General features: G+C 52.8%; 1 protein-coding gene across 1 annotated transcript; it reads right to left on the bottom strand.

Annotated features, from left to right (window-relative positions):
* Positions 1-20879: 20879 nt before the first annotated feature.
* On the bottom strand, positions 20880-21805 carry LOC144114925 (uncharacterized). Its single transcript, XM_077648956.1, has one exon. It carries the CDS (start codon positions 21782-21784, stop codon positions 20897-20899), a length of 888 nt encoding a protein of 295 aa, XP_077505082.1. The 5' UTR covers positions 21785-21805; the 3' UTR covers positions 20880-20896.
* Positions 21806-25589: the final 3784 nt, after the last annotated feature.

Genomic DNA, 25589 nt, shown 5'->3' with positions numbered 1-25589 from the left:
AGCTAGCGTCTTTTAAGTACAGAGGGGGGGGGGGGTCAATGGAATGACAGCTGTGACGAGAAAGACGCGGGGTAGGGGGTTTAGGCTGTTAGTCACGCTGGCGCACTGCAGGGAGGTGGTGAATGGCAAATCTGTCAAAATGTTTAGTTTTTAAATAGTCCTTGTATCAAGTTTTCCAAGTTTTCTTCCTCCGATCGTCCTCGTCTCTTCTCCGGCACAGTCACGCTACCTGAATCCCAACAAGGCGGGTGTCATGGTAGTTGAGCTTCACAGCGGCGCACACAATAGGCAGCAGCGCGCCGCCGTTACATTGTCTAAGATCCAATCCGCCACCGGGTCGGAAAATTACTTTCAGTTCCGTTATCGGGAGTTTTGGTAGTGGAGCATGACGTTTATGTTTTGGAGGAATAGTCTTGCCTTGGTTGGGCGACGCCGACGTGGCCGGGCCGGCGGGTGTGCGAGCTTGGGAGGCCTGCTTCGGAGCCGGTTTCGAAGTGGCTAGGGTGGGGAAGGCCACGTGGCCAGGCGTTGTTTCGACCTGGTCGTAATAACGGAAAGCCAAGCCAAATCGTTATTCGGACCTGGTCGTAATAACGGAAGCGTTATTTTCACCCATGGATGGATTGGCCTGGCGTCATTTGTAGATCGCGGCCGTGCAGGCGTTTTGCATCACTTGCTTGTGGCGTAGTTTGGGTGCTCGCACTTGTGTAGTGCCTGTGCCTTCGAAGGCGCTCCAGAAAAATGAAAGTCTTTTCGAAGCTTTCTCAGGAAAATCTTGTCGTAATTAATTGACCCTATGAAAATGCGCTTTCATTTCGCGTAATTTATGGGTTGGTCGAGTGGGCACATGTGCGCTCATCCGTTTCGAGCTTTCGTCCTGATTTGCGCAGAGTACAGGCAGGTTAGTTATGTGAATTCATTACAACGTGTGGCAATGGTCCGAAATACAATCAGACACGGTGGTTCTGCAGTCCCCGAGGCATTTGTCGGTCGAAGCGAGCAGCGGTCCCATACGTACAGGGTCGTCCACCCTGAACACGCGAGTGCGTGGCTGCACTCTCTGGAGGGCCACTGCGTCCGGCACGGCCACTCGTCGCAGCCGAGTGGCGCAGGACAAGTTGGCCGCATTGCGGGCTTGAATTGCTCTCGACCAATGTGGGTCGTTAGCGAAGTCTTCGGGGTTGATTTCGTCGCCTTCTACGCTGTAAACTATCGTTGCTGAGGTCAATGCGGAGGCGAGGTGAGTCTAGACGCGCCGGTGGCCGCAGGCCTAACCGGCGGCCGCAGCGGCGGGTGCCCTTGTTGTGCTGGGTACAACGCGAGACCTAGCGTTCCACGCCTGGCTCGGAACTGTAGAGTCGTTTTTGGACAAAAATAGTCGGAATTGCGCGGAAAATGGTGGGAACGGGTGCTGAACACCTTTCCTGACCGATTATGGGTGGTATCAGCCCATTTCACGTCGAAGATCCGCCGTCCCGAGTGAAAATCCACGGAGCCGAGGTGAAGTGCGTCCGCTCGCTCCGCCGGCCACCTGGCGGTCCGCTGCGGCAGCCGCTCTATCAGGGCGACCGCGAAACGTTTCTCCGTGTTTTATGACTTCGGGTAACGCTGTTTTCTATGAACGTTTTCAAGCTGATTTCACGTACATTAATTTCTTGTTTTGGTTTCCGTTCTGCAGTGTCCTTTCGACTTTTCTCACGAAAACTGCATGCAACGAAAACCAAGATGTAACGAAAAATCTATAATTTTTCAGTTTTGTTATAACCAGTATTAACTATATTTATATTGATAATAGGATTGTTATCAAAACTGTTCTTATGTTTGTTTTTGTACGTATAGAGTCAAAATATGCGATTAAGAGTTTGAGTGGCACGATTAGAATTTGAGGTGCAGTAAAACCTCGTCAATTCGACGTAACTGGGACCGCGAAACTATATCCTAATTAACCGAGCACCGCAAAAAAAAATGGTACCCAGACAAAAAAAAATGAATTGCTGGAACGCGTTACCTGTATTGGAACAAACTTTGCGATTACTATATGTTTAAGCCTATCCCCAAACTTGTAGCCCCTGCTGGCTCTACCCCCCCCCCCCTCCAAAAAAAAAAAAGAAAACTGATTCCAATTGCATGTCAACTCACTCCCCCTACCCAGCACTTCCCTCCCGCATCATCACGCCGCTGCACTTAGTTTTGTAGTTTCCTGCGAAATGGAATCGCGGTGCGCACGCAACTCAAAGCAATAAACGCTTAACGGAGCGATCACAAGGACAGCAGTCTGAAGCCAGTGGAGATAGTACCACGAGCCACCAATGCGCAAGCGCATTTTTGGTTTGTGGTATGCAGTACAGAGTGAAAAACGGCGCTCCACCTTGTCTTCCGTACTCGCTTGCGGCTCGGCTGACTATATAGTGGCAAACCAAACTGCAAGCAGTCCTGTTGTTTCGGATTCCAGCGCGACGCACGCCTCTGAAAGTTCGCTCTCACATCGCTCGTCTGAGGAAGCGACCGACAGCGCCAACGAACCGGGTAAATGGCGTGCAATTCAAACTTTTTTTTTTAGCAGAACTGATTTGCATACGACTTGACGCTTTTTTTTTATGCCTGGAGCCCCATGCGTCATGCCGTGAACGGACGCCGCGGCACGAGGTGCATAGCACCCGCCTCTGGTCCAAAAATGCATCAGGCTAACCCCTCCAATATCACGCGGATATTTTTTTGAAGTCGACTTACACGTGACGGTACTAAAGTAATCGGGAGATTCCGGTAACCTAACTCCGACACACCACTCAAAGAAACTGCACAGGCCGGTGTGGAGCGCAATCAACCCGTCGCGAGCACAGAGCAAGAAGTGTTTGACAAGCGTAGGCGTGTGTTTCAGTGGGTCAGCCTTATGCATTTTTGGACCCCATTTGCGGCGAAATCAGGATTGAGGATTCCCGCTTAGTTCCCGGGTTCGAACCCGACCGCGGTGGCTGCGTTTTTATGGAGGAAAAACGCTAAGGCGCCCGTGTGCTGTGCGATGTCAGTGCACGTTAAAAATCCCCAGGTGGTCGAAATTATTCCGGAGCCCTCCACTACGGCACCTATTTGTTCCTCTCTTCTTTCACTCCCTCCTTTATCCCTTCCCTTACGGCGCGGTTCAGGTGTCCAACGATATATGAGACAGATACTGCGCCATTTCCTTTCCACCAAAAACCAATTATTATTATTATTATTATTCCCGCTTAGCACCCCAAATCTTCGAATTTTGGTGCAGGCCACCGATTTGAATTATCCGGTCAAATTTGCATTAGGTGTTACGCGACCGCAGATATTCTTCGAATTATTCTCGATTTCGAATTAACCATGAGCAGGCCAGTCGAACTTGATTATATCGAACACGCTTAGATCGAGTTATCCTTTTATATCGAATAATTTCTTAGCACCCTAAAGTGACATGAATCTATAGAAAAACGCACGGCTATGCCATGCAAAAATTAGCTGTCGCATGCAATAGATCGTATATCAAGATATCGTGGGCGGCTGTGGTGTTGGTTGGCGCCGAAGTTACAATTAATCGGGCCAACCTGCCCACCACTGCACTCTCCGTAAGTTCGGAGGGGGAAGAGCGACAAACTTCTCCACCCCGCGTGCGAAAGATTGTGATTCGACTGCTGACCGGCGATAGGGGCCACGCCTGATTAGTCGTTGACCGGAGGCATGAGGCGTAGGCAAGTTCCGTAGGGAATTAATTTAATTAGGCAAACAACAACCAAGTATTACAATATGCCCGACAAGGTAGCGCCGTACACTGACGTGACGCAAATAACACAAGCACCAATTGAACACGTTAACACAACAACTAACACAAAGAAACATCAGGGCGATTGCTATACAAAAATGTTACGAGACGGAAATACAGTACAAAGGATTACAACGAGAAACACAGAAAGCAAAAATACAAAGATAAAAGATTTGAAGTGAGTGGTGAGAAACGATGGCTTAGCTGCGGAGTGGCAAGGTCCGGTCGCAGGGAGCGTCGGGCTGCGGTTGCTCGTCGCGGGGCTGATGGGGGCTTGCGGATACGGGCGAACTTGGGCCTCGTGTCTTCGGGACCACAGTCACCACGCTCTACGCGTCAGATCTCCGCCTAGGCTCCTTGCCCACCACTTCCCTGGCTGACCTCACTCACGACCGCACGCACCGAAATCTCCAAACGACGGGAACGCCAGCTCGCGGCGTTCCCGTCGCCCCCTTCGCATGGCAAAGAATGAAAAAAAAAACAACACAGGGAAAAAAAGGCTCTTCAGGCGCCACGCACAGAGGAATGCAGCTTCCAAAAAGAAAAAAAGAACACATGAAGGAATGTCAAAAGAATTTGGCACAATGCCTTAATCCCACGAGGAGTCATTGGGGGCCGCGAACAGTGCCGGGGCATTCAATCCGCTTCTGCTGTTCAAAACACGTGCAAGCGCTTGCAACCTGTATGGAAACAATTCTAGGAGGGGGGGGGGAGTAGTTTTGAGTGACCCCTCCAGCGCTATGGTAAGAATGCCGTTCCCCCGCAGGGGAGGGGGAAAGGTCGTCGACGCCGCTCCGCGACATGTTTCTGAGAAGCGAAGGTCAAAGCTGGACAGGGCAGGCATGAACTTTGTGACACAACCCCCACGAAAAGAATGATATTCTCAATAACATTGACAAACAAAGCACAAATTTCGTGCATGCACACACGCTCCTGGCGGACAAGCCACCTCAGATGAAAGACGCGCACATCACTGTCACCAGCGCGCACCACCTCGTCGTATCACCAGCTTTCCACGAAGGCTCGCAGGATAGCGCACCGACGCACGCCTCACGCACTGCCACACCTCACGCAGTCACGTCCCAGTTAGTCAAAACAGTTCGACACTACACATTCGGTTGTAACAGTCCAACACTGAAACACGACCACACGCAAACATCTTGCGCTGCATAACATTTAAAAACACTACCAACAATGCACAAAATAACAATAAAAAGAAATTTCTAGCTAAGGGTGAAACTGGGCCGTCGCAACGCGTCTAGTTCACCCCATGGCTATTCACACCCGGCTGAGGTAGTTTGCGCCGACGTTATTTTTTCCCTTAATGCTCTCTACCCCGAAGTCGTACTCCTGTAGGAGCAGCGCCCAGCGAAGCAGCCATGAATTCATAAACTGAGCCTCGTTCAGATATTTCAGTGGCTGATGATCTGTCTGGGCGGTGAATCGTTTGCCGTAAAGGTAGAAATTGAAGCGCTTGATAGGCCATACAATGGCCAAGCACTCCTTCTCAACTGCTGCGTACGCCTTCGCTCTGGGAAGTAGCTTGCGACTCGCGTACGCGACGGGATGCAGAAGTCCGTCCTTTTCCTGCAACAGTACTGTGATGACCCCCATAATGCGCAGGTCCACACGGGACGGAGAGGCAAAGAGACACCGTATGGCTCAGTTTAAACAAACAGGTATATTCAATAATTACACATGATTAAGATTATACATCAGAGGCTGGGGCGTCCGAGCTTACGTGCCGACGACTTCATGGGGGCGATGGAGTGGCTCCGGAGTTGGGCTCGAGCGGTTGCTGGCAGAAGCTGCACGCCGTCGGGCTTCGGCGCTGAAGGCCCTCTTGGCGAACGATGTCGTCCTGAGCGTGTATGCAGTAGAATTTCAATAGTCATCCGTTTCTTCGAGGATGGTTCACAAACCCTTCCTCTAGTGTCGTTCGGCTTGGAAGATGAACAGGAGGCGAGCTTGTAGATGATGACAGCAGAGCATAATTTTACAACATACATATACAGAGAGTTAAACTGGAAAAAGCAGAACTGAATTTACAAAAGAACAAACTTTGCACTACTTTACTCATCGACCGGGCAGGTTAGTGCCTAAGTAGCATCACATTACATGCTAAGCATGGAGCCCCAGCTCAGACTGGACTGCATCCGTTTACATGCGCTTTTAAGCACTTGATTAACAAAGGACTAAGGGCGGTCATTTTCAGTGGCCCGCCCAAAGCATCAATTCTCCAATCAAAAATAACATGCGAGATGGGGACAACCCCTTGGGTTGGGCTTAGCCTCGAACCCAGTCTTGTTAACAACACAAACTAAATAAACAAAAACGCCACAACTCTCTCTCAAGTGAGAGTATCCACAGGCTCTCCCTTCGGAGCTAATCCTTGCCCCATGGATGCATACCGCCACCCACCATCGGTCCGCGTCGCCCGTCAGCAACAGAGGAGGGGGCGAAAGGGCCCACGATGCTGCCGGGCTACCGACGGCGGGACACAGCTAATAAGCATGAAGGGGTTCGTCTGTCGCTCCGGGAAACCAGATTAAGGGTCGCCCCTGTCTTCCCACATTCTTGGCGAGTCTTGCCTGTCCGCCATGACAGGTGTCCGTCACGGCCCTCCTGGGAATGCGCTTTTGTTCACTAGCGCCTGTCTTCCCACATTCTTGGCGAGTACTGCCCGTTCGCCATGACAGGTGTCCGTCACGGCCCTCCTGGGAATGCGCTTTTGTTCACGAGGCACGGCGGGAAGCTGTGGGTGCCTTCCCGGCGATAGCCCACGTCGAAAGGGGGGGGGAGGGGGTCCGTGCGTCAAGCGACAATTTTCGTTCCCCGTATGTACTCGGGGGCTCTCGGTTTCCGCGTGTGCCGGCGTCCTGCTTTCTGCAAAGGTATGCAGCTGGAAAAGAGGGGCGGCCTTAAGCCCCAACTCGATGCACACACAAGGAATGTACCTCGTAGCACACAAGGAATGTCACACTCGCTCACCCTCCAGAAGAATGTTCTCCGAACATTTGAGTCCCTGCAGCTCCCCTTGTCTTTCTGAATCGCCTCGCACAGTGCGTCCGACAAAACACTTTTCGCTGCACTCAACACCACTGCACAACACCATATGCCTCCGCTGTCATAACTGGCGTCTCCAGGGGCAGCACTGATCTTCTTTTACAGATAAACATGAAACTCAGCACCCAAGCCTCTCCTTTCTAGTCCAAACTGGACGAAATAAATTTACCACAGTTATAAAGGAGCTCCCACTTCTAGCACGATCACGGCACAGACAAAAATATAGATAACGAAAGGAAGTAGGGCAGGTTCTGCATGCGCTCCGCATGCTCTCCTGTGAAGGTGTTACTTAATGACAGAAAGGTTTAACTACCAACTCCGATAACTTAACACATAAGCACATAGCAATGTTATGAGCTGTGGCATTACACAATTCTAACCAGTTCAAAACTCCGCTCTTTTACGCCATTAGTCCGACTTAGCTTTCCGATTTCGCAGCGGATATCGGCCTTCATGAGTCATACTAAGTAAGTCTGTGCCCCTTTGTCTGCTTTGGGACTCGCGAGGGCTCGTGGCAGGAGCCTCTCCTGGCGTTATCTGCGCGGCAACCTCGCGCGCTTCTTCTTCTAGCAATGCATGAAGTAAATCCGGTGGCATTCTGGCCGTCACCTCTGGCGCCTGCCGAACAAATGCAGGAGAGGGCGTTTCTTGCGAACTATCTGCGCGCTCCGCTTCACTTCTGTCCCCATCAATATCCGCGCTTTCCCTTTCCTCATTTCGTGAATACTGAACCGGTGCTGACTTGAGGCGATTTGCGTGTATCCTTATCAAGCGCCGGTTCACGTCTCGGACTCTGAAGTTTACCGGAGAAAGCTTCTCGACAACCTCGCACGGTCCTCTCCACTTCGTCTGGAACTTACGAGCTAGCCCAATCTGCCTTTGGCAGTTTTCAATGTACACGCTGTCCCCCACATTAAACGGCGCGTCTCTAGCACTGCGATCGTGCACCTCCTTCCTGCGCTTCGCCGCTTTCTTTAAGGCCTCCTTTGCGATGTCCCTCGCCACTTGCAAGCGCGATTCTAGCTCCACCTTATAGTCGTCCAGTGAAGCGTATGGGACACGACGGGGGCCCTCTGGCACTTCACTAGGCTGGTCCGGGTCTCGGCCGTAGAGAAGAAAGAATGGCGATTCGCCCGTGCTCTCGTGTGCTGCGGAATTGTAGGCAAACATTGCATACGGGAGCCACAAGTCCCAGTCCCGCTGGTCGCGCGAAACAAAATGCGACAGGAACCCGGCCACGGTTTGGTTCAGTCGCTCCACCGCGCCGTTGCAAGCCGGATGGTACGGTGTTGTCTGCTTCTTAGCGATCTTAAGCAGCTCGCAAACTCTCCTCATTAGCTGCGACACGAAGTTCGTTCCCCGATCTGTCAAGAGTTGCCTCGGGGGTCCATGTCGGAGCACGATCTGTTCGACAAATGCTCTTGCAACCGTGTCTGCCTTCTGATCTGGGAGTGCTACCACTTCCGCGTATTTTGAAAGGTGGTCGACAAATACTAAAATGTACTTGTTTCCGGAAGTGGTCGTGGGCAATGGGCCCATTATGTCCATACCTGTCCGCTCGAAGGGAGCCGAAACCTCAGGGAACGGCTGAATTGGAGCTGGTCTTCGTCCCTTGGGTGTTTTTCTTTCGAGACAGGAATGACACTTCGCACAGTAGTCTCTAACATCCTGTCGCATGCCACTCCAAAAGTACAAACGCTCCACACGCCTGCGTGTCTTCGCTACGCCAAAATGACCGGCGCATGGCGCATCGTGAAACGCGCGAAGAACCCTTTCTGTCCACGACCGAGGTATGACGACTCTCTCCCAAGCTGTTTTCTCTGGTCTCCCTTTCCTGGTTGGCCTCGTGCGCCGACACAGGGTGCCGTCTTTGCCAATGAAATAACCTAGCTGTTCGGGGTGAGACGGTGCGCCCTCTAAGCTTTCGATTATTCGCTTCAGGTCAGGATCTTTGCACTGCTCTGTGCGTAATTCGGCGGGGTCGACTACGGGGACAAACTCATCTATAGCTGCCACGGCAGCTGTGCGGCTGAGTGCATCAGCATTCAGATGTGTCTTTCCTGACTTGTGCTCAACTTCAAAGCAGTATTCCTGCAGGTGTAGATTCCATCTAGCGAGTCGCGAGCTAGGGTCCCTGACACTCATCACCCATTTCAGAGGATGGCAGTCTGTGACTAGCTTGAATTTGCGGCCGTAAAGGTAGCATCTGAAGTGCTTTACTGCCCAGACAACGGCGAGGCACTCCCTTTCCGTAGCTCCGTACTTTTGCTCTGTGGGGCTCAGCTGTCGGCTAGCAAAAGCAACGGGATGTTCTTTGCCCTCGATAACCTGAGATAGCACGGCACCAACTGCGAACTTTGACGCATCTGTGGCCATAACGAAGGGCAAATTAAAATCCGGGTGGCGCAACAGCGGTGCACTCATTAGCTTCCTTTTCAGGGCCCCAAAAGCATTCTCCGCGTTTTCGTCCCAGCGAAAGGCGACATTTTTGGCTGTTAAGGCGGTGAGCGGCTTAGCGAGCTTGGCGAACTCCTCTATGTGCCTTCGGTAGTAACCGATCAGGCCGAGAAACTGCCGGACCTGGCGGACGCTAGTCGGGGATGGAAAATCCGAGACACACCTTAGTTTCTCAGGGTCCGGTCGCACGCCGTCAGCTGAAACAACGTGCCCGAGGTATTTGACCTCGTTTTTGAGGAATTGGCACTTAGAGGGCTTCAGCTTGAGACCCGCTCCTCTTAGTCGCACCAAAACCTGCTCAATATCGCGCAAATGGTTATCAAAACTGTCACTGTATATGATAATGTCATCCATATACACGAAGCACAGCCTCCCCAGAAGACCTGCCAGGATAACATCAGCGGTTCTCTGCCAGACAGCAGGGCTGTTGGCCAGACCCATCGGCATACTTCTCCATTCATAGTGCCCTGAGGGCGTGTTGAATGCCGTTTTCTCGGCATCTGCCGGATCCATTGCTATCTGCCAGAATCCCGCCGCCATGTCCACTACCGTGAAGTACCTGGCAGAGCCCAGCTGAGAAAGCGTCTCCTGTATATTGGGGATGGGGTATGGATCGATGCGAGTTACGGCATTTAGTTTGCGGTAGTCCACTACCAATCGATACGAGCCATCTGGCTTTTCCACCAATAGTGCTGGTGCTCCCCAGGGTGACTTTGAGTGTTCGACAATGCCGCGATCAATCAGGTCCTGCACCTGCCGCTCCATCTCCCCACGTTGGGAGTAAGGAATCCTGTACGCACGCTGGTAAACGGGCGATGAAGTGCCGGTTTATATCCTGTGCTTTATAACGCCACAGCAGCCCAAATCCAGGTTGGACGCGGCGAATACCTCCGAGTAGTCGTTCAGCAAACCAGCCAGAGCCTCCCTCTCCCTGGAATTTACGTGAGAAAGATCGAATGACACCTTTGGAGCAGCCGGAGGACTAGCATGCTCTACAGTTGCGAGTACCGTATCGGTGGGCTCACGTTTCTCTATCGCAGAGGTGAAGAAAGCCAATGTTTTGTTCTTGGGAAGGCTCAGTGGCTGCTGGCTACAGTTAACCACCCGTAGGGGCACTCTGTGGGCGTCATTAACTGTCACGAGGCACGCGGCTGCCTTCAGGCCATTGCTGAGAGAGTCGACCGGCTCAAGCACTCCCACGGCGCCGCTCTCTACATCTGAAGGCACAAACGCGTACAAAATGTGCTCCGACCAAGGAAGGACGACCGCCTCCTCGACCAGCCGGACGGCAACCCGCGAATATACCTTCTCCAATGATCCCACTGTTTGACGGGTGTCAATATCGGTAATGCGAATCTCAGCCCCTCTCCTGTTCAAAAACGGAACTTTTGAGCCGCCCGCATTAACCTCTTCCTCAGAGAATGAGACTACTACCTTCCCTTTTCTCAAAAAATCCTGCCCTAATATACCTGACACTCCGTTTGGCAGAGACACCGTGTCCGGGCATACGTAGCAGGGGTGCTCCAATGCAATTCCGCCGAGAGAGAAGTGTAACCGGTAGAGTCCACTTATGCCAAGAGGATCCCCCGTTATGCCTACAAATTTGGTTGCCATGCCACCAGACGCTTCCAACACCTCGCGGTCCCCCTTCCTTCGAAGCGTGTTAAAACTGCTCTCCTTAAGCAATGTCACCTTTGACCCCGTATCTATCAACAATTCCATGCAACAACCATTTAACTTGCAACGCACAACAGGGCATGCCTCGTCGGCCACACAAACTACCACCACCTCATCATCCACTGCTCCCTCCCCACGCTCCTCAGGCTGGGGAGGACTAACTAGTTTTTTGACTCGGTATCTGGAGCCCCGCTGTAGGCTTGCTTAGGGCGTGTCTCGCCTGCTTCTCTTTGTGGCTCCCCACGGCGCACGTTTTGGCAGAACCTGGCGATGTGTCCGCGACCCTGGCAAGCGAAGCATACGATTTCTTCAAAATCTCGCATACCGCGCCTGTAGCTTTGTGGCGGTCTCCGGTTTCCAGCGAATGGGCGCTGTTGAGCGCGCGCTTCAACCTGGCGTTCTACCTGCTGAGATAGCAGCTGTTCCAAGCGATCTAACCGCTCTGTCAAGAGAGCAACCTCAGGGTTGAGCACCGCTCTCTCTATGACGCGTACTCTCGCTGCGGCTGTCGTTAACGCCTCATTTCGTTCCTCATCCAATGCGGCCTCCACGGCTTGGTCGAAATTGCTCGGCTTGCGCGAGAGCACGAACCGGCGCACGGGGTCTTGCAGACCAGCCACGAACAAAGCGGTCATTTCCTCTTTAAGTAGATCCTCCGCGTATTTCTTCCTTAGCTGGTCTCCTTCCTCCTCCCTGCTTAACGTATCGCGTGCTAGGCGCTGAAGCCGCGACGCAAATGTTCGCACGTCCTCCCCTACCATTTGTCCGGCGTCACGGAACCTCTGTACCCGCACGTGACGTGGTTCAGTGTCGAAATGCTCAAACGCGAGCTTCTTAAATTCCGCAAATGATTTTGTGGATTTTACTTTTTCGTCTCGCCATGCAAAATCATGAGCAGCTCCTGCCATCTTACACCTCGCCATTCCCAGCATTTGAGCATCGGACCATCCCCCCATTTTCCCAATCTCTTCTAGCATGGAAAAGAAATCGCAGATTGGAACCCCTGTCTTATCTCCTGCAAACGTCGGAATGACGCTTCCTAATGCCAGCATGCTTGCTCCGAGCGACGGCTGTGGAGTGGGAGCTCCCTCAGATAAAGACATTTTTTTTTCAAGCCCTCCGGTGCCTCAAGCCTCTCAAATGGGGGTAAAAGTCCCACAATCAGTCCCGTGATTCCCTTTTGATTACAATTTTGAAGTCATGAATGTCGCAGCATTCAGAGGACATTTGCTTTTGAGACCCCACTTCTGACACCAGTGTGATGACCCCCATAATGCGCAGGTCCACACGGGACGGAGAGGCAAAGAGACACCGTATGGCTCAGTTTAAACAAACAGGTATATTCAATAATTACACATGATTAAGATTATACATCAGAGGCTGGGGCGTCCGAGCTTACGTGCCGACGACTTCATGGGGGCGATGGAGTGGCTCCGGAGTTGGGCTCGAGCGGTTGCTGGCAGAAGCTGCACGCCGTCGGGCTTCGGCGCTGAAGGCCCTCTTGGCGAACGATGTCGTCCTGAGCGTGTATGCAGTAGAATTTCAATAGTCGTCCGTTTCTTCGAGGATGGTTCACAAACCGTTCCTCTAGTGTCGTTCGGCTTGGAAGATGAACAGGAGGCGAGCTTGTAGATGATGACAGCAGAGCATAATTTTACAACATACATATACAGAGAGTTAAACTGGAAAAAGCAGAACTGAATTTACAAAAGAACAAACTTTGCACTACTTTACTCATCGACCGGGCAGGTTAGTGCCTAAGTAGCATCACATTACATGCTAAGCATGGAGCCCCAGCTCAGACTGGACTGCATCCGTTTACATGCGCTTTTAAGCACTTGATTAACAAAGGACTAAGGGCGGTCATTTTCAGTGGCCCGCCCAAAGCATCAATTCTCCAATCAAAAATAACATGCGAGATGGGGACAACCCCTTGGGTTGGGCTTAGCCTCGAACCCAGAGTCTTGTTAACAACACAAACTAAATAAACAAAAACGCCACAACTCTCTCTCAAGTGAGAGTATCCACAGGCTCTCCCTTCGGAGCTAATCCTTGCCCCATGCATGCATACCGCCACCCACCATCGGTCCGCGTCGCCCGTCAGCAACAGAGGAGGGGGCGAAAGGGCCCACGATGCTGCCGGGCTACCGACGGCGGGACACAGCTAATAAGCATGAAGGGGTTCGTCTGTCGCTCCGGGAAACCAGATTAAGGGTCGCCCCTGTCTTCCCACATTCTTGGCGAGTCTTGCCTGTCCGCCATGACAGGTGTCCGTCACGGCCCTCCTGGGAATGCGCTTTTGTTCACTAGCGCCTGTCTTCCCACATTCTTGGCGAGTACTGCCCGTTCGCCATGACAGGTGTCCGTCACGGCCCTCCTGGGAATGCGCTTTTGTTCACGAGGCACGGCGGGAAGCTGTGGGTGCCTTCCCGGCGATAGCCCACGTCGAAAGGGGGGGGGGAAAAGGGGTCCGTGCGTCAAGCGACAATTTTCGTTCCCCGTATGTACTCGGGGGCTCTCGGTTTCCGCGTGTGCCGGCGTCCTGCTTTCTGCAAAGGTATGCAGCTGGAAAAGAGGGGCGGCCTTAAGCCCCAACTCGATGCACACACAAGGAATGTACCTCGTAGCACACAAGGAATGTCACAGTACTGCCCTAACCCCTTGATCTGAGGCGTCGGTACGGAGTACAAATGGCTTGCTGAAATCCGCAACGTGTAGGATGGGGCCTCTGAGAGCAGTTGTTTCAGGCTGTTAAAGGCTTGTTCTTCGTTATCCCCCCACCTAACGCTGTTTGGTGCGAGTTTTTTGGTCAGGTCTGTCAGAGGTGCGGCAACAGTTGCGTAACTCGGGATGAATTCACGATAATATCCCGCTAGGCCCAAAAAGGCTCGTACTTGGCGTTTGGTTATCGGTCGTGGGGCTTGGCGGATCCTGTCCAGTGTTGATTCAATCGGGCCAAGGGTCCCCTTCCGAGTTGTGGGCTTGACGGGGCCAATAATATCGATAGCCACCCGGCGAAACGGCGTGTCAACCAGAGGCATTTTCTCAAGGGGCACCTTTTTGACTGATCCCCGTGGGGCTGTCTTCTGGCAGCTGTCGCACGACGCCACAAACCGACCAGCTTCACCATGCACGCCGGGCCAGAAGAAATCAGCCAGAATGCGGTCACAAGTCTTTTTGTGCCCCAAATGACCTGCCATCGCTCCGCAATGCGCGAGGCGGAGAACCCTGTTTCGGTGCTGAAAGGGGACAACCAGCTGTAAAGTACCCGAGCCTGACTCTGGTAGGAACTGGCGATAGAGCATGTCATCTCTTAGCAGAAAGGTGTACGAGCCCCCTCCCTTGCACCGGACCTTTCCCTCTTCCCTCTGCATCTGAAAACAACGCCGGGGGGTCTCGTCCGCTTGTTGGTCTCAGCTAATCTGCGTCGGGGTGACTTCTGCCATCGCGGTTGGTACTCGTAACTTGCGGAACGTCTCCGACGATTGCTGCCTGGACTGTTGACGGGTGGTCACGGCCGCCGCGGGTGCGGGCTCGTCCGGGGTACTTGGCTGTCCCTGTAGAGGGATCCGATGCACCCGCTTCGGCCCCTTCGATACTCAGGGCTATTCCCCTCCAAGTCGCGTCGGGCTCGGACGGATGCCTGGCGCCGTCGATATTCCCGAGAATTAGGTCGAACAGTGGCGATTCCATACATCCGGCCAGCACCTCTCCCCTATAGTAAGGTGTGTCAACTTGAATTCGCGCCTCAAGTAGCGTTTTGACCGAGCGGTCCACCAGGTAAACGGCTCGGTGTCGGCCACTAAGTTGGGACATTGTTACAAGGTCTCGGTTGACAATAACAATGTTACACCCCGTGTCTCTCAACACCTTTATCCTCTGCCCAGCAATGAGGCCTTCAACAACAGGGACCCCGGACTCTTGGGCCCTGCCGAAGTTCACCACTGGCAGGAACTGGCCATCTTTCAGCTCTAAATAGCCGTTTTGAATGCAGGCCGACACGTCCTTTGCTCCAGGGCGTGCCCGGTTGCCCTGCTCAGGATTTCTCCGGCTCTCCTTGCAATGCGCCGCGACGTGCCCCGGTCGCGCGCAAATGTAGCAGCGTGGTGTGGATGATACTGCCGCAGGTAGCGGTTTTCCCTGGTGGCCCTTGCGGCCAGCGTCGGAGGACTTGTCTACGGGCCGGTCCTCACGTTTCAGTTTCCGCCGGCCAAAGTATGTGGACCCCCTAGCAGTGGCATAGTTGTCTGCCCTTTGCAGCAGCTCATTCTGATCGCCCGCCGTTTTCTCCTCCAGGAAGGTAGCCATCGACAGCGTGCAGTTCTCTACAAACTGCTCCCTCAACAGGAGGCCCTTGATACCCTCGTAGGTCTGCTCGCACGAAGAGAGCTGTACCCACCGCTCCCAGTAATTCTCTAATCGGGAGAAGAACTGGGACGGGGTTTCGTGCTCGTGGGGGGCTTCTGTCCGGAACTTCTGTCGAAATCCCTCCTCCGTCAAGCGGAAACGAAGCAGAAGAGCTCGCTTGACCTTGTCATAGTCTACCGCATCCGCTCCCGGCATGCGGCCAAAAACGATCAACGCCTCTCCCGCAAGGCACGTGCTAAGGGCAGTAGCCCACTGGTCTCGCGGCCACTTCTGCGCCTCTGCGACTCGTTCGAACCGTGTCAGGTAGGCGTCCAAGTCGTCCGTTTTATCGTTAAACGGCGCCATTAGCTTATGTGGACTGACGACCGTGAAACGCGATGTAGGTTCGCTTTGAACCGAAGCGGGATCTGAACCAGCGCTCCCGCCACCCTCGCCTCTCGCGTGGAGAATTTGTAGTTCATCGTTCAGTTCGAGCATTCGACGAGCGGAGCGCGCCTTGTCCCTTTCTTCCTCCTCGAGCAGCCGCTGCTCTTCTTCTTTCATGCGCTCGCGCTGTTTCGCGCGCTCATCTCTGAGGAATTCCTGGAGGGCGACCCCCTCGAAGCCTAGCTGCTTCCCGAGAGCAATTATTTTTTCTAACTCTGCCATTGCACCAACGGCTTTTTTTTCTCAGTTCTGACAGTATGTGAGATATTACTTGAGCGCTATGCCTCGCGGTCACGGCCAATCGTGGTCAGCAAGTCCCGTCGCCGACGCCAGTTTGTCAAGATATCGTGGGCGGCTGTGGTGTTGGTTGGCGCCGAAGTTACAATTAATCGGGCCAACCTGCCCACCACTGCACTCTCCGTAAGTTCGGAGGGGGAGGAGCGACAAACTTCACCCCGCGTGCGAAAGATTCTGATTCGACTGCTGACCGGCGATAGGGGCCACGCCTGATTAGTCGTTGACCGGAGGCATGAGGCGTAGGCAAGTTCCGTAGCGAATTAATTTAATTAGGCAAACAACCAAGTATTACAATATGCCCGACAAGGTAGCGCCGTACACTGACGTGACGCAAATAACACAAGCGCCAATTGAACACGTTAACACAACAATTAACACAAAGAAAGAAACATCAGGGCGATTGCTATACAAAAATGTTACGAGACGGAAATGCGGTACAAAGGATTACAACGAGAAACACAGAAAGCAAAAATACAAGGATAAAAGAGTTGAAGTGAGTGGTGAGAAACGATGGCTTAGCTGCGGAGTGGCAAGGTCCGGTCGCAGGGAGCGTCGGGCTGCGGTTGCTCGTCGCGGGGCTGATGGGGGCTTGCGGATACGGGCGAACTTGGGCCTCGCGTCTTCGGGACCACCGTCGCCACGCTCTACGCGTCAGATCTCCGCCTAGGCTCCTTGCCGACCACTTCCCTGGCTGACCTCACTCACGACCGCACGCACCGAAATCTCCAAACGACGGGAACGCCAGCTCGCGGCGTTCCCGTCGCCCCCTTCGCATGGCAAAGAATGAAAAAAAAAATAACACAGGAAAAAAAAGGCTCTTCAGGCGCCACGCACAGAGGAATGCAGCTCCCAAAAAGAAAAAAAGAACACATGAAGGAATGTTGAAAGAATTCGGCACAATGCCTTAATCCCACGAGGAGTCATTGGGGGCCGCGAACAGTGCCGGAGCATTCAATCCACTTCTGCTGTTCCCAACACGTGCAAGCGCTTGCAACCTGTATGGCAACAATGCTAGGAGGGGGGGGGTAGTAGTTTTGAGTGACCCCTCCAGCGCATCTCTGGGAGCTATAGCTGTCCCGCAAGTCGTATTGACATTCGTACAATTCCGGCCAACTCAGGAAGCTGTCTTTCCCTTGTGGGTTTGACTTGGGGAGATAAGTACGTACGTTCTCCCCACCCATTCGCGGCTGACACGGTTCAAAGCCGCCCGGACCCCACCCCGTGACCGCGTACAATACCGAGCGCGCTCGCCGACCACGGCGGGCTTTGCTCTGAGGGAACAAAAGAACGACAGACTGGCCGACATAAACAGGCATTTATTGCTACAGCAACAATAACGCCAGCTAGCAACAAGATATGCTAATGAATCGAGGTCGTCCGACTCACCAGCAAGGTTCCGACGGTGAGATGTGAGACAGATACTGCGCCATTTCCTTTGCCTAACAAGCAATTTTCATTTTTCATTTTTCCTCACAGCCCAGTCACTACCACAGTGAGCGCTCACAACAGCCTTTGTCAAAAATATACAGCCAAATGGGTATTCTTCACCACTTAGCGGAGTTCTGCTAGCACCCCTGGAAGTCCTAATATTCGGAGCGGTGAGCAAGAGAGCTGCGCTAACTTCCGACAGGCTTGTAATACTGGCGACGCAAAATGAGTCTTACTACATGTCCAAGAAACAAACACGTTGGACTGCACATTTTTGACAAAGGCTCTCATACACAACGATTCTGGAAAAAGTTTTTTCAACTGGAAAGAGCCTGAATGCATTTTTTTACACATTGTAAGATTTCACTATAACAATCAAATATCCGCAGATCTCCCGTCGGCAGGCTTGCATTTTTTGCTGTTAACGTTTTTGCTGTCGTCAAAAACGTTCCCCATTGGTTTTCTATGGCACTCTTGACTGCTCGATGCAAGCGATGGAAAAACTTTAAAAGAAATATTTTGCTACGCATCGGAAGAATGGACCATTACCTTCAATATTTCGACAACAGTACCTTACACTATTTCAATATCCAAAATTTTTGTCCAAGAATGCTGGACATGATATCAGTCACGCGAGCCCTTGTCCTACCGTCCAGACTAAAGGATTGCTGCGTATATCTGCCAAAACGGCAGAGCATTCGCCGAAAACGAATCCTCTTGTGGTTGCGCTCTGGCTCCACCTGGACAGCGACGCGCAACTTCAGGCGCGGCTGAGCGCCCTCCCTATGAAGCATGTTCCCGATGCGGCAAAAGCGCGACACTGGAGCATCTCCTCTGCATATGTCCTGCCCTCGACGCACAGTGACGCACCGTGATCGACCGCTTCCGCGGACACGGGATTCCCGCCGGACACGGAATTGCACCTCCTATTTCCGGGTCGACTCCATGTTACGGCTTTCCGCCTCTTACTTGAGTTACTCGACTCGGCGAGGTTTTCCTCTGAAAGAATACAGGCATGTAAGTATGTAAAAAAGACACTGGAAGAAAAGAGACACACGAGCGCTGACTAACAATTTAAATTTTATTTCGGAACAAGGTGCATAAGTAGGCAGTAGGAAGGTGCAGGAAATTGTAGATTGCTGCTCGATCGCCGGAAATCAGTGTAGTCACGTCACAGACTAAAAAGGTTACAAATGAGGGCGCAAACTGAAGCTAAAAGCAGAGATAACCGACGATGTAAAGGACCGTGACAGGTAAAGAACTTTAAAAGAGGTAAAACAAAAACGATAACGCAGGTGGTCAGAAGGCCGGGTAAAAGTGTTAAAACCGCAGATGTGCAACGCAGGATACAAAAGAAAACGATAAAAACTGAAAAAAGGGGTATTGACCGTTAGAGAAAAGGGAGACCAGCGAAACAATCAACCATGGATGGGCAAGTGGAAAAGGTAGGCATGTGCCGTTCCACTCAGGAATTCCAGCTGTTGACACCATGACAGCACATATTCGGCGCGCACCTTCCTCCACAAAATCCGGTGTCGGTGTTATGGGCCTTGGCGTCGTGAGCGAAACATCATGAGCTTGGCTCCACAGGTAATCCCGAGAGCAACCAAGGAGGCAGCGGCCACCTAGGTCACGTGACCTTGCGGCGTCATCACATCCTGCCCACCGGATTACGAGCAAACTTCCCACCGTGGCAGGTGGCAGTTAAATTAATGATCGGTCGCTCGGGAAAAGCAACCTGGGCCGCACAACGCCCACCGCTGGGAGCACCTGCCATCGCAGGGCAGTGACGCATCGCTTAACCGCTGCACCACGGCTCCAAGCGGTGTATGAGGACTCCTGAGGGACCTATGAATGTAGAGTATCACCTTCTGCATATATGGGGATTAACCCATTACGCTATTGCGTCATACCCTTAGGGCGGAGCTTAAGTGTCCCCTCCATTTTCTTTTCTGCATTTTCAATGGAGCGATGGCCTTGCGGTAGAGCATCCGCCTCGCACTCGGGAGGTGCTGGTTTCGATCCCCAGTGCCGCCGGGTACCCACCGTTTTTCTAATGGGTGCAAGATTTCCCCGGCCAGCTGCTCGGCGTTTTTGAGATGAAGTACCTGGGAACAAGTGTGTCTGTTCAAGCCCACAGTACCGGGACTTGACGGCGCAGGCTCCTTTCCCGATCGATGCAACCCTGGTAAGCCAAGCAGTAGGTCGGGCCATGGCTTGTACCCTTTTTAGAAAACCGGTGAATAACCGGTCTGCAGCGGGAGTTGTGCGGAATCATCCCTGCAGTTTCCCCTTGTGGTTTGCTTTCCCGCGATGCGCCGTACAGCAGCAGCAGCCTCGCCTCGAGGAGGGGCACATTCTCTGGTTAGTTACCTTAACTAACAAGAGAGGGCGCCAACGTCGCAGCGCGAGAGACGGCTTGGAGCTCGCGCGCGGGTGAGAGCATGAGGCTCTTCGGCTGGGATCGTCGGCGCGAGCGGGTGTTTCGCACGCGGCTCCGCTCTTCGCCAGCGAGCGAGGAGGCGGCGGGAAGACTGGCTCCCGTATTTCGTCCCGTCTGGCCTTGGAGTATCCCTTGTCTTAGCGTGGGCGAACATTCGCTCGTAACCTTGCTGGTGAGTTGGACGACCTCGATTCCAGAGCATATCTTTTTGCTGTCTGGCGTTGTTGTTGTAGCAATAAATGCTCGTTTGTGTCAGCCAGAGTGTCGTTCCTTTGTTCCATCAGAGCAAGGCCCGCCGTGGTCGGGGAGCGCTCGATAGCGTACGCGATCACGGGGTATGGTCCGGGCGGCTTTGAACAGTGTCAGCCGCGGTTAAGGGGGGACACTGGTTCTGAGGCTGTTTGTGTTGTTTTTGGCCAATTTTAATAAACATGTACAGCCTGACAAATTTTTTAATGCTGATCTCAAATATGCCATTGGTTTTCTTGTAGGCCAGTTAGTTTTCAGGATAATTAATAATCAACTTCCATTGTTTGAGGCCTAAATGGTAAAACAATGAGTTGGTAAAAACTGAATTTTAAGGAATAGTTACATAGCTAGAAGAGTAAAGAATGAAGTGTTGGGAGCAGTTTTTTGATATGTTAATTATTACTTGTTTTACAGCATTATGAATTTCAGTGTACAAAGTGTGTGCGTCAGGTGGAAGTAAACTAATCAAAATAATTAAATTTTGAACCCAAAAACAAAAATCTGCTCTCAACACTTCACAGAGCATACATTCAGCTTCCTATTGCAAAAAGAATTTCGGCTCTACATGCTTCGGGTGCAAAGATATCGAGGCCGCAAAACTGCTAGTAGTCAACAAATTATGTTTTGAGAAAAGTGCAAAAAACAAACAGAGAACAATTTAACCAATATTTACAAGTGCAACACATATTTACAACACAGAATGGCTAGAAGCCCCCAGGGATGTAGTCCCTTTGCTTTCCATTGTCCAAGTGCCGCTTCTTGAAAGCACCTTGGACATTTTCAGCCGCAGCATGTTTCCGGGCAGACTTGTGTTCCCGACGCTCATCTTTTTCCGTCATCCTTTTACTGGCTTTTGCACTAGTATTGAGACCAAGTTCTCTCAAAATTATTTTAGATGTTCTCTCGCTGCCTGCATTGAAGCGCATTACTGCCTCGGCCACGGCAGCTTGTACAATGTACAAAGATGCGTGGCGCTCCTTGGGTGCCAGGGCCCATATCAGAGAGTGCAGACTCTCGTTGCTATTCTGCGTCTTGCCCCTGTGGCAGCGCTCAAGGAGCTTCCTTTCTGATAACCGCTCGTAAATGGGAACCAATGCCTTGCACACATGAGGTGGAAGGTTGTGGCGGTGCTTTGGTGCAGGCTCCCCTCGCGATGCCGCTACATTGTGCTGGCACCAGGAGTTTGGCCCTGATGGGCACAAACTGTGATCTGACGTCTCATCATTAGAGGTAATATGACGGTATGTCGCCATCACAGCTTTGTGCATTGAGTCCACGTCCCCTTTATGAGACTTGAGTGCCCAAGCATAATAGGAGCTCAACTTGGTGATCATGCTTCCGGTTAGTTTACCCTTACCTCCAAGGTTTTCTGTCCCTTTCTGCTTGGCAATCAAATTTCGCAGGGCTGTCCCCATGCGCTTCTTGACGTGATTTATGCAGTCCTCCTTTTCCACTTTGACGTAGCCATATACATCTGCTTCTTGCAGTGCAAGGAAAGCACGGCTGTCGCCATCTGACAGCATAGTGGTGTAGCGAAGGCCATTCTTTTTGAGAGACCTCTCGAAAAGTATAAGGGCTGCTTCGACCTCCATTTCCCCCGCTTTTTTTTCTGTTTTTTTGGCAGAGGTGGTCAGCCCTCCAGGCTTGGTAGGATGGTTCATCAAGTTTCGGGCCTCGTTCGCAGCCGGCACAAAAATTGCAGAGCACAACATAGTCGAGCACAAGTCCGGTGAACAGTTCTATGACTGTGCCCACACCTATGTGAGATGTGTGGCCCCGTGTCATCCATGTGCCGTCATAAGAAACAGCGATGTTGCCGGGGTTTCCGAACCGCAATTCACTGTAAAGCTCTCGAACCGATCGCGCACAGTCAGCGGTCATTTCTTGGGCTGCTCGAGTTGCAGCGGGCGTCAACTTTTTTTTTATGTAATCTTGCCATGTTTTCGTATGAAGGCCGCGATGAGAAATATTCATTGTTGAAAAAATATCGTTCAGGGCCGTTTGCTGGTTTCCAGTGCTCTGCATTGCACGGGCAGCAAGCACATTCACTACGAAGGGGTTCACCTTCCTATCGGCACAGGCCCGCGGTGAGCTCCAAGAAGAGGAAGTGTCCCCGCAGTTCACGCACTTGAGAACAAGTTTAACGGCGAGCCCATATTCCCGCTCACCTTTTTCGACGCTAATATCACCGCCGCACGTACTGCACTTAGCGAGCCTTAGCAGATCGTTTAGCGACGCCAGGCTAACGATCGTGAAGCACGCCTCATCAAGCGGACGGTCCGCCGCGCTGCTGTCATCGCGAAAACAGTCCGACTTCCGCTTCGTTGCTGGAGTTGACGCGAGTTCTCCGAGTTTTTTCTTGGTTCTGATGACGTCTCGCTGCACATCTGAGGGCCGCAGCATCACAGTATCGTGGCGTATGCGGCCGCTGGCAGTAGCTGTCTCTCGGGCCGAGGAACGCGTTAGGCCTACTTCGACCTCGGTACTGTCGTCGACTCGATCGTTCGGCGCATAACTTCCGTCGTTCTCAGCACAGACAGCTGGAGCAGGGGGTCTCTTGAGGTTATTAATCAAGGACTTTTTCCTCTTCTTGCCGAACTTCTGCCGCGAATGAAACTTGCGCGCTGATCCAGGCATCGCAGTGCGTTCTCGCCTCGGCTCGATACAAAGAAAGCGCCGCGTCTCCCCGCGGCTTGGCCGCGCAGAGCAGACGATGCCAGCCAGCTCCACCAATCGGAAGGCGACCTGCTGTCACGTGCGCCCAGGCAGCCAATAGGCTCGCGAAAGGCACCTTTTCTTTTTTGTTATTTGCTAGGCAACCAATGGACGAAAGGAAGCAGCAGTGGCGGGAAATTGAAGACGAAAGACGGCTCTTTCAAACGAGACCAAGATGGCTGCGGTGCCGCGCATGAAACGAGAGCTATGCGGCGCGGAACACAGCTGTTTCGGAGCCGATTTCAGCGCAAATTCGGGCGACGTAGATTATGTAAATTTATATTATGACTAAAATACTGATCTTAGAGGTGAAAAACTTGGCAGATAGGTAGATAGATAGCCGCCGATTTCGAAAATACCGGTTTCGAAAATTTGACTTTTTCGCGAATTTTTGGCCCGAAAGACCCGTGTCCCCCCCTTAAGCGCGGAGAACGTATTTATCCTCTAATTAAACCCCACATATGGCGCCCAACGTGGGGCCCGCTCTTGGAACATTGGACGACTGTCTGTTCGGTTCGAGGAACGCTCTTTGTCCGGACTTGAGAAGCCTAGACTGAATTTTGATCGCTAGGGACTGCGGCATGCTTTCTTGAGTGCGAGGTGTACTGCGCTGCAGTATGTTCGAACCTTTGGACATGCTCAGCACGTTTTTCGTCAGGTTTTCCCTGGAGTTCCTTCGTGAGAACCACTTGGTCCCCATCGAGGGAGCGCGAGGCCTAACGCCCGCGGAGTTGCCGAGCCCGAAGCGAGTGGGTACGGAAGCCGCGTGAGTGGTCCGAGTTTTCTGTATATATTTTTCTCTGCCGTCTCTTTTTCTACTCTGGGAGTCGCGGCTCCGGGAGCCGGGTGGCCTGGGGCCATGGGTGCCGCTACGAGCTCGCTGGTATTGCAGCTCTGCACCGGGCGTTCCAACACCGTCCGATACGGTGGGCGGCGACCGCTCAGAAGCTGCTTTGTGCAGTGAGCGGGGTAGGACCACCCCACAAAGCTGATGTCTCCTCGCGGCTGCGCGCACGTAACCCGTCTCGGGTGTTCGCTTTGTTCACGGTCGTTGTCAGTGGTAGCCAGGCCTAATGCTTTTCGGAGCTGCCTGCACCACGTCAGAAGAGGCACGACCACCGGACCGTGGTGTTGGGAGGGGCGCACTTTGCAGCCCACTCGGTTTTTTAACCTCGCACGAGCTGAGCTGTCTCGTTCAACTCAAGAAAGGGCTTTGTTCACTCGAACTTTGCGTTTGCACAGCCGCCCGACACGTTTTGCTAGCCAGTTAGGCTTTGTTGCACGAGACCCTTGCGGATGCCGTCCCCCACCCCTCCCCCCTTGACCTACGTTAAAGGCACGCCGAGAGCGTTTCAGCAATTTTGCAAATCCGGTGGAGCCACCCAGGCTTGCTGACCAGTGTACATCGTCTCGCTGCCACCTGCTGCGACGGAGCGCCCTGTATCCTGTTCGCCGCATCCATCCGGGGCAGCTGTGGTGAGACCAGTCAGCAGTCACCTCCGGCTGCTGTTGACCTGTCGACTACTGCAGAAACCTGGCCTGCAGTTTTCAACTGGCCTTCTCTTCGCGGGCCTGCGGACACGTAGTCCGCGGGCCATGCGAGTCGTCGCTGCGGAGACATTCACGCCGCCTTCGGAAAGCCGCGGAAGTCTGAGTGGACGCTGTCGGCGTGACTTCCGCTGCAAGACCTGCCTCGAGTGCATGAAGACCAGGAGACTCCTCCATAGCATGTACTTTTAGGCGCGAGGGTCTATTTAAAATTGGGGGGATGTGGGGAATCATCCCCGCAGTTTCCCCTTGTGGTTTGATTTTCCGCGATCCGCCATGCAGCTGCAACCTCGCCTCGAGGAGGGGCACATTTCCTGGTTAGTTACCTTAACTAACGCGAGAGACGGCTTGCAGCTCGCGCGCGGGAGAGAGCATGAGGCACTTCGTCTGGGATCGTCGGTGCGAGCGGACGTTTCGCACGCGGCTCCGCTCTTCGCCAGCGGGGCGAGGAAGCGGCGGGAATACTGGCTGCCGTATCTCGTTCCGTCCGGCCGCGGAGTATCCCTTGGCCTAGCGTGGGCGAACATTCGCTCGTAACCTTGCTGGTGAGTTGGACGATCTCGATTGCTCAGCGTATTTTGCTGCTAGCTGGCGTTATTGTTGTTGTAGCAGTAAATACCTGTTTGTGTCAGCCAGAGTGTCGTTTCCTTTGTTCCCTCAGAGCGAGGCGCCCGCCGTTGTCGGCGAGCGCTCGGTAGCGTACGCGATCACGGGGTGGGGTCCGGGCGGCTTTGAACAGTATCAGCCGCGGTTAAGCGGGGAGAACGTATTTATCCCCTAATTCAACCCCACAGAGTCGAACCCACCACCTCCCGAAGCCGAGGTTGGTGCTCTGCCTCAAGGTGTCATTTCAGCACCGGCCCAGAGAGCGATTCAACGACGCTAGGATTTCAACAAACTCACGCAGTGTTATTTCCCAGATAATCTGAATTTTACCATTGCAACTCGATGAGCACCTGGCGAAAACAGCAAATAGCACACCAGAAGCCACTCGTATCAAGCAGAAGGTGCACACTGGAATGCAAATTTCGGAGTAAAGAAAGAAATGACTTGTCTATAGCTCAGCAGAGTGAACGTAGATTTCGTTTGAAGCTCGAGGAAACGTCTACGTATGCAATTGTGCAGCTCTCGGAT

Source organism: Amblyomma americanum, chromosome 1 (genome assembly GCF_052857255.1).
Source record: "Amblyomma americanum isolate KBUSLIRL-KWMA chromosome 1, ASM5285725v1, whole genome shotgun sequence".
NCBI lineage: Eukaryota > Metazoa > Arthropoda > Arachnida > Ixodida > Ixodidae > Amblyomma > Amblyomma americanum.
The sequence above is the reverse complement of the archived record's forward strand: the minus strand, read 5'-3'. Positions and strand labels throughout refer to the sequence as shown.